General features: G+C 51.6%; 1 protein-coding gene across 1 annotated transcript; it reads left to right on the forward strand.

Moving 5' to 3' along the window:
• Nucleotides 1–2,916: 2,916 nt before the first annotated feature.
• LOC102844371 (aldehyde dehydrogenase family 3 member B1-like) lies at nt 2,917–8,973 on the forward strand. The gene is made up of 9 exons (XM_006893247.1): nt 2,917–3,069; nt 4,026–4,136; nt 4,483–4,603; nt 4,722–4,807; nt 4,922–5,003; nt 5,192–5,578; nt 5,988–6,154; nt 8,440–8,539; nt 8,789–8,973. The coding sequence occupies exons 1-9, from the start codon at nt 3,052–3,054 to the stop codon at nt 8,971–8,973; spliced, it is 1,257 nt and encodes a 418-aa protein (XP_006893309.1). The 5' UTR covers nt 2,917–3,051.
• The last annotated feature ends 246 nt before the right edge of the window (nt 8,974–9,219 follow it).

The following is a 9,219-nucleotide window of genomic DNA, read 5'->3' on the forward strand; positions in this document are numbered from 1 at the left end:
TCTAGTGCCACGGCCTCTTCTAAATCCAGCCTGCACTTCAGGCAGTTCTCTGTTGGTGTGTTCTAGTCGTTTTTGGATAATCTTCAGCAGAATCTTGCTTGCATGCGATATCAATGATATTGTTCGAGAATTTCCACACTGTCAGATCACCTTTATTTGGAATGGGAACAAAGATAGATGTTAGCAAAAAGAATAAGACTCTAGGAATTGATGAAAAACCTATTGACATGTTTCAACAAACAGATGCAGCCCTGGACATGCTCACTATTCTGTGCCGGGAAATTTGGACGACAGCTACTTGGCCAACTAACTGAAGAGATCCATGTTTGTTTCCATTCACAAAAAAGTTGATACAACAGAATGTGGAAATTATTGAACAATATCATTAATATGATATGTAAGTAAAATCTTGCTGAGTATTATTAAAAAATTACTTCTGGCAGTTCAAGCTGGATTTAGAAGAAGTAATGATACCAAAGATAGCATTGCTGATAACAGATTGATCTTGGCTGAAAGCAGAGAGTACCAGAAGAACGTCTTTCTGTGTTTTATTGAGTATGGGAAAGCATTTGGCTGTGTGGATCATAACAAATTATGGCTAACATTGAGAAGAATGGGAATAACAGAATACCTAGTTGTGCGTATATAAAACCTATAGAAGGCTGTTTCCAAACAGAACAAGGTAACAAGATAGGGTTTAAAATCAAGAAAGGTTGCATGTTTCCCCCATACTTATTGAATATGTATGCTAAGCAAATCATTCGAGAAGCTGTACTTTATGAAGAGGATTGTGGCATTAGGATTGGAGGAAGACTTGTCAAAAACCCGTGTGATGCAGATTACACAATTTTGCTTACTGAAAATAAAGAATACTTGAAACATTCTACAGAAGATCAAGGACTGCAGCCTTCTATATGGATTGCATCTCAATATTAAGAAAGCAAAAATCCTTACCACTGGGCCAACAGGGAATATTATGATAGCTGGAGAAAACATTAAAATTGACATTGTTTTCATCTTGCTTGTCAACACCCTGGACACCAATAGTCAAGAAATCAGAAGATATGTTGCATTGGGGAAATCTGCTGTCAAGGACATCTACAAAGTACTAAAGAGCAAGGATGTCACTTTAAAGAGTAAGGTCCATCTGATTCTATTCATAATCTTGTCAATTATTTGCTGTGCATCTGAGAATTTGACAATGAATAATGACAGAAGAAGCAGCCCTGCCTTTGAGTTGTGGTGTTGGATAAGAGTACTGAATAGCTCACAGACTGCCAAAAGAATGAATCACAACATCTTGGAGAAAGTACAACCATGGTGTTCCTTAGAGGCAAGGAGGTAAAACTTCATCTCACATACTCTGGGCATGCTGTTGTTTACAGAAATTAGTCCTTGGAAAAAGACTAAGGACTAAGACTAATGGAAAGGCAGAAGATCACCTAAAGAGAGGAAGACCCTCAGCCAGTTGGATTGTCATAGTGACTATGAGAATGGGACTAAGTATATCAAGGATCATGAGGATGGCACAGGATAGGGGAGGGTTCAGGGGTGTTGCACATAAGGTTGCTATGATTTGTATTTGTCTCAATAGCATCCAACAATAACAACCCAGAAAGAGAGTTTTCCTTTTCCTTTCATGACTTGAATGCCTTTTATTTCTTTTTCTTGCCTAATTGCTCTGGCTAGGACTTCTAATACAATGCTGAATGTTGTTACTGTTGGCAGGTGCTTTCAATTCAACTGTAACTCATAGCAATCCTGTGAACAACAGATCAGAACCTTGCTCTATCCTGTGCTACCCTTACAATCTCTGTCATGCTGCAGCCCACAGTTGCAGCCAATCCATCTCCTTCAGGGTATTCCCTTTTCCTCTGACCCTCCAATTTTCCAGCATGACTTATTTTTCCTGACAATATGCTCTAAATATGAAAAGATGAAGCTTCACCATCCTTGCCTCTGGATGCACTTCCAGGGCACGCTGGACCAAGACAGATTTATCTGCTCTTCTGGCAGTCCATGGGATGCTCAATACTTCCCACCATTCACCAACACCACAATTCAAAGCCGAAGAGTCTTCTTTGGTCTTTGTTATTCATGGTCCAACTTCCAAATGCATACGAAGGAACTGAGGGCCAACCCTGTGCGTTGTGCAGCTGCCACTGCCCCAGAAAATGTCGTCATCTCGCAGACACACACACACACACTCAAAAACATACACAGAGACACAGAAAGACATGTAGAGACATGAGCATATAAACACATTCATACACAGATACACTCACACAAACACTTAGACACTTAGAAAACACATCCAGATACTCTCAAAGACACACACAGATGCAGACACAGAGGAATTCAGAGACACACACAGACTCATCGACACACTCAGATACGAGACACATCACACGCTCTGAAACTCAGACACATTCACACACATAGTGAGCACAGCCCCGATACCATCACTAGGATCTTGGCATCTTCGACCCTAACAGATGCTGTGTCCAGCTGTCCACTCCTGACCTCCAACCTCAGCCCACTGTGGCTCCTGTAGGTCCACAAGATAACGCCAATGGACTCAGGACCCCGCTGGAGCCTCAGGCTTGCCCCTTGCCTTCCTGACTTCCCACCTTTGCCCACCAAGATGCCACCAGGACACTCCTGGGCTTTGAGATCTTTCTCCAGGCCACCACTTTCCCCAAGCGGAAACCGAATGTCCGTGTGTCTGCACATGTGTCATGTGTGGTGGCATGTATGGATCACTCTGTCTGAGCGGGGTCCTTGTGGAGTCCCTCTTGTGAGCCTCGTGCCTGCAGGTGGGGAGACATACCACAAACCTCAGAGATGGTGGAGGTTCATGGAGGGTGGGCGGCCTCAGACCCAAACTGTCCCTCCCTATTTGTCAGGGGGAACCCCTTTGCGGCCAAACTGCAACGGCTACAGGAAGCCTTCAAGTCCGGGCGGACACGGGCTGCTGAGTTCCGGATCGCGCAGCTCGAAGGTATAGGCCGATTTCTGCAGGATAACAAGGAACAACTGGAGGATGTGCTGATGAAAGACCTGCACAAGGTGGGCGGGGAGGGGCTGGAGGGGGGCGGGACTAAGAGCCGAGCTAGGGCGGGGCGGGACCCGGGAGAGGCGGAGTCTGACATCTGGTGGGGCGGGGAGGGACCCAGGAGAGGCGGGGTCTGAGGCCTGGTGGGGAGGGGCAAGACCCGGGAGAGGCGGAGTCTGAGGCCTGGTGGGGCTGGGAGGGAACCGGGAGGGACGGAGGGATGTGTTGGGGGCGTGGCATGGGCGTGGCCAGGTTGAAAGCAGAACTGGAGTGGAGCGAGGCTGAGAGCCTGGCGGAGGTGGGCGGGGCAAAAAGGTCTAACTTTGGGGGCTTGGCATAGGCGTGGCCAAGGCCTAACTATGGGCCTGGTAAGTTGATGCATGGGCGTGGCCATGGACTGGAGTGGAGCAGGGATTGGAGCCGGGCTGAGGTGGGCGGGGCAGGGTTGAGAACTGGGCTGGAGTGTAGTAACAAAGCCAAGTTGAGGTGGGCAGGGCCTGGGCGGGGCTAAAAGCGAGCTTGGATGGGCGGGTCAAGGGAGGGTCGGGGCCTACAGTGAAGTGAGGCTCAAAGGCAGCTGAGGTGGGCGGAGCCTGGGCCCTACGGAGAGCGGAACTCGAGAGGGGAGGGGTCTTGGGGGCGGAGCCTGAGTGCTGAGGTGGAGCTAGGCTGAGGAGGGCGGGGACTGGGCGGGGCTTGATAGCTGGGCTGGGGAGGGGAGCCTGAATGAGACAAGGCGTGAGGGGAGGGGCAGGACAGGGCTGAGTGGGATAGACTGGGTCTTCCCACCAGTGGCTGCATCCTTAGTGGAATTCCTGTTCCTTCTGAGGTTAATCTGTCCTTCTAGGGTATTTTGCTAAATTATTTCATTCACACAGCCACCACTGTGGCAGTGCTCTGGACCCTCTCTGCCTGCACCAGCCAGCTGGACTGCTGTGTGGCTTATGCTGTCCTTCTCCACCCACTACAGTCGGCCTTGGATTCAAACATATCTGAGCTTATCATGTGCCAGAATGAGGTGGACCTGGCCATCAAGAGCCTGCACTGCTGGATGAAGGATGAATCAGTGTCCACAAACCTGGTGAGTCCTGGGGACAGATAGCTCAGTGGGTAAGTGCCCCACTAATAACCAAAATGTCAGCAGTTCAAACCTACCAGCCTCGGGAGAAAGATGTGCCAGTCTGTTTCCTCCTTGGAAACCCTAGGGTCAGTGATTCTGTCCTGCAGGGTCATTGTGAGCTTGAATTGGCTCCATGCAGTGGTGGATAAGGACAAAGGGATAAGGAGGGCTGGGAACCTGTGCATTGGCAGCTGCAGTCCAGGTCCCCTGGCCACCAGCCCCTGTGCCCCAGGGGCATATCACTGGAGCTGGTATGTGGGAAGAACGGGGTGTTCTTCTCGGACTCACCATCCTTCCTGAACCCCAGTTCACAAAGCTGAGCTCGGCTTTCATCCGGAAGGAGCCCTACGGTGTGGTCCTCATCATCGCCCCCTGGAACTACCCCCTGAACTTAACACTGGTGCCGCTGGTGGGTGCCCTCGCTGCAGGTGAGCAGAGGGCTTGGTAGCCCTCAAGAGCCTCCCTGACTCTGTCCCCTGCTCTGCTGTCTGTATAGCCTCAGATGGAGCCGAGGCACCCCCTCCCCTCTCTGCCATTTGCCTGCAGGAAACTGTGTGGTGCTGAAGCCCTCAGAGGTGAGCAAGAACATGGAGCAGTTCCTGGCCAAGGTGCTGCCTCGGTACCTGGACCAGGTGAGCATGGCCTGCCCCGTCAGTCCCCATGCCCTGACCTTGCCAGCAGGCGGGGGGAGGGGTGCCCTCGGGGCCTGCATCCCTCCTGAGAGACCCTACGCCCACCCTTTGCAGAGCACCTTCACGGTGATGCTGGGGGGCCCAGAGGAGACGACACAGCTGCTGGAGAACAGGTTCGATTACATCCTTTTCACAGGTGAGTGTGGCCCATAGAAGAGCTGTGGAGGTTTACTAGGGGGACAGTGGAGAACAGGGAAGGATTGTGGACGTAGAAGGTATGGTGAGGGGGTATATCAGGACACAGGTGGAGAAGGGTCCTGGGGAGAGGAGAGACAGGTGTGTGCCCAGGCCCATAGAGGGTGAGGTCTCTTCCTGTGTCTCCAGGGAGCCCCCATGTGGGCAAAATCATCATGACCGCTGCTGCCAAACACCTTACGCCCGTCACGCTGGAGTTGGGGGGCAAGAACCCCTGCTATGTGGATGATGACTGCAACCCACAAACCGTGGCCAACCGCGTGATCTGGTTCCGATGCCTCAACGCTGGCCAGACCTGCGTGGCCCCGGACTACATCCTGTGCAGCCGCGAGATGCAGGACCGGCTGGTGCCCGCCATGCAGAGCGCCATCACCCGCTTCTACGGCGACGACCCCAAGAGCTCCCCGGACCTGGGCCGCATCATCAACCAGAAACACTTCAAAAGGCTGCAGGGCCTGCTGGACTGTGGACGTGTGGCCATCGGCGGCCAGAGTGATGAAACGGAGCTTTACATCGGTGAGAACTGATGGCAGGGTCTGGGGCGCAGGGCCATGGGGGAAAGGAGACACAAGGGGTGCAGAAGGACACTCGAGTACAAGCCCTGGAGACGGAGCCCCTCTCACACTGGAGGGACCAGACCTTGAGTTTGGGATCCCTTGTCCTCAGCACTTCCACCCCTCATACCAGTGTGTTCATTTCCACCAGTTCTGACCTACTAGTGCCCAGAACACCTGCTCTGTTTCATAGGACCGTCCAGCTCCACCCCTAGTCCCAAAGAACCCAGCACTCGGGACTGATGACCCTGGCTGGACCAGACCCCTCAACTCCTCTCTGGAGCTCCCCTGGCCTCCTAGGTCCCCGAGTCTCCCCAAATGCCCTCAGCCCTGGCAGGTGGGGACCCGGCTGAGCGCGTGCTGTGCCGCAGCCCCCACGGTGCTGGTGGACGTGCAGGAGACGGAGCCCGTGATGCAGGAGGAAATCTTCGGGCCCATCCTGCCCATCATGAACGTGCAGGGCCCGGATGAGGCCGTGGACTTCATCAGAAGGCGGGAGAAGCCCCTGGCGCTGTACGCCTTCTCCAATGACAGCGAGGTGAGTGGGGATTGGGGCACAGAGGGGCAGAGTGGGGAGACAGGCCTTGCTCACCTGAGAACCCCAGGTGACAGTCCCAGCCATGTGGTAGAGTGTCTGCGTGGGTAACTAGCTGGCAGAGGGTCCTCCAGGTGTATCCATCTGCCCTGACTGGAAGAAGAGGTGCTGGGCCTGCCCAGAAAGGCCCCTATTCCTGCATTGTGCAGAAGTGCCAGCCAGGGACCAGAGGCCCTTTTGAGGAGTAAGCTCAAAGCCTAGCCGGAGGCTGAGTGGACAGGCACATTGTTCGGTACTCACTACCATTGCCGTGTCCCCATCACGGACTCAGCAGCCAGGGTGCAAGGCTTCCTCCATCACTGAATCATGATCTCAATAGCCACTGAAACTCCCAAGGCCCCAGGCAAGAACATGAGGGTGAGGTGTGTGTGTATATATATATATATACACACAGAGAGATATATAGAGAGATAGAGATGATAGATAGATATCGTTATATATAGGGGTATACATAGTTATATATAGGGGTATACATAGTTATATATAGGGGTATACATAGTTATATATAGGGGTATACATAGTTATATATAGGGGTATACATAGTTTTATATATATATATAGTTGTTGTTGTTGTTATCGAGGTAGAACTGACTCAGAGCTTACTCTCTAGAGCATTTTCAGAGACAGTAAATGGCACAGGAAGAGACTACTCATGTTTCTCCCTCAAAGTAACTGGTGGATTCAAACCTTGTGCCTTTGCATTGTTAGCACAACTCCTTAGCACTAAGCCACCAGAGCGCCTGTATATATTGTTGTTAGGTATCATCAAGCATGACCCATATGAACAACACATCTGAATCCTGTCCTAGCCTGTGCCATCCTCACAGTCTGTGACACACTCAAGCCCATTGCCACTTTCTGTGTGTCAATCCACCTCCTGGTTGAGGGTCTTCCTCTCTTTCACCATACCTCCACCTTTCTAAGTATCATGGCCCTTTTCAAGAAATAGCCTCTCCTAGAACATGCCCAAAGCATGTCTTTCGCTCCAAGGAGCTCTCTGGCTGTACTCTCTCCAAGACATATGTTTGTTCTTCCAGCAGTCCATGGGATCTCCAGTACTCTTCCTCACTTGTTGTTATGTGCCATCGAGTTGCCTGTGACTCTTAGTGACGCTGTGTACATCAGCTCTTAAACCTGCCCTATCTTGAGCCAGTCTCACTGATTCTGACACACCTACCCCCATTGCCCCAGTTGTCATGTCACTCCATCTCATCCAGGGTGTTCCTCTCCTTCACTGTCCCTCCACCCTTCAAAGTCTGATGTCCTTCTCCAAGGACTGGTCCTTGCTGTCCAGTGCCCAAAGTATGTGAGATGAAGCTTCAGAATCCTAGCCTTCAAGAAGAAACTTGATTTCATTCTCTTCAAGAAAGACCTGTTTGTTTTCTTGGCGGTTCATGGTATGTTCAAGACTCTTCTCCAGCCCCACAACTCAGAGGCATCGATTCTTCTTCTGACATCCTTAGTTGTTCCAGCTCTCTAATGCATAACAAATAATTTCAAAGACCATATAATTTCTTTTGTTGTTGCTGAAAATCTACGCTACAGAACTTACACCACTACTTCAATTTCTGCATGTGTAACCCAGGGCTCGGCGGCCAGTCTGCCATACTGGGGTGGCTGGCTTGCTGCTGGGATGCTGGAAGTGGTGCCACCAGTACTTTGCATGGCAGCAGGGTTATCGATGGTGGGTGGATTTCAGCAGAGCTTCCACTAAAACAGACTAGGAAGAAAGATGTGGCTGGGAAAATCGAGTGCTGAAAACCTTCCGAGTAGCAGCAGGATGCTGTCCGATGCGGCACAGGCAGATGAGCCCCTTGGGTTCGAAGGACCTGAAGCCGTGGCTGTACTAGTGGCCTCAAGCACAGCGTGAGTGTGAGGCTGGTGCAGGACCAGCCAGTGTGTGCTCAGGTGCACACGGAGTCACTGTGAGGCCACTTGATGTTGCCTAGCAAGAATTCAGTGTCATCTGTTACATCCTTCGAGTTGGGAAACCCTTTCCACCCTCTTTTGACGAATTAGTCTTCTTGTTAATATCTGCTCCCTGCTCCTTAGACACCTGATCTTTCAAGTTGCTATTGCCAATCTGACCCCATTCTCATAGTTCTTTAAAAAGCGCAAGGCTGAAGAGAGGGATGTTCCTGAGGAAGGTGTTTTGAAAGGAGAGGACTGCTCAGTAAGGCGCAGAGGTGGGGGCTCTTGCCCATATCTGGACCTCACCTTCTCCGCAGGTGGTTGATCAGATGCTACAGCAAACCAGCAGTGGCAGCTTCGCAGGCAACGAGGGCTTTGCCTTCCTGACTCTGCCGTCCCTGCCACTGGGGGGCATCGGTGAGTTCCTGCAGTCCTTCAATCCCATTTCGTCTCTGCCTATAGCTCAGCCTTGATCTAGGCTCCTAGGCTCTTTAGTCTCAGTCTCCCTGCCTGTAATATGACTCTCAGACCCACAGGCTCTCTCCAAGGTCCTGCCACACTGGGGCTTCGTCTGGGCCAAGCCTGCTACTGAGCTGGTGGTTGGGAGGGAACACAGGGGATGACTAGAGGATCTGACCCTGACCCTCACCAGTGGTTTTTCTGCAGGCAACAGTGGGATGGGCAGGTACCACGGCAAGTTCTCCTTCGACACCTTCTCCCACTACCGTTCCTGCGTGCTTGCAAACCCCGGCTTGGAGAAGCTCAATGACATACGCTACCCACCCTATTCTGAAAGGAAGAAGCAGTTCATCACCTGGGCGCTGGGCTTCCAGAACTGTACCCTTCTGTGAGCCAGGGATTGTTCCTACACACTTCTCTGCCGTGCTGACCACAGCTGCCCCTCCCTGGCTGAACCTGGGCTGCCAGGACCTCCTCCTGGGTCCCTGAGAGATAGAGGTGCTGTCTGTCCAGTTGAATAAACACTCCACTCCTGTCTGAACAGACTCCAAGCTGGAAAATACCTCTGGGCAGTTGGTGTAGACCCTTTAAGATTTGCTGACCCCCCCCCGCCTCAAATCCGTAGCTATGCCTTGTGG

Source organism: Elephantulus edwardii, unplaced genomic scaffold (assembly GCF_000299155.1).
Source record: "Elephantulus edwardii isolate Elephantulus edwardi_28Jun2011 unplaced genomic scaffold, EleEdw1.0 scaffold00126, whole genome shotgun sequence".
NCBI classification, from domain to species: Eukaryota; Metazoa; Chordata; class Mammalia; order Macroscelidea; family Macroscelididae; genus Elephantulus; species Elephantulus edwardii.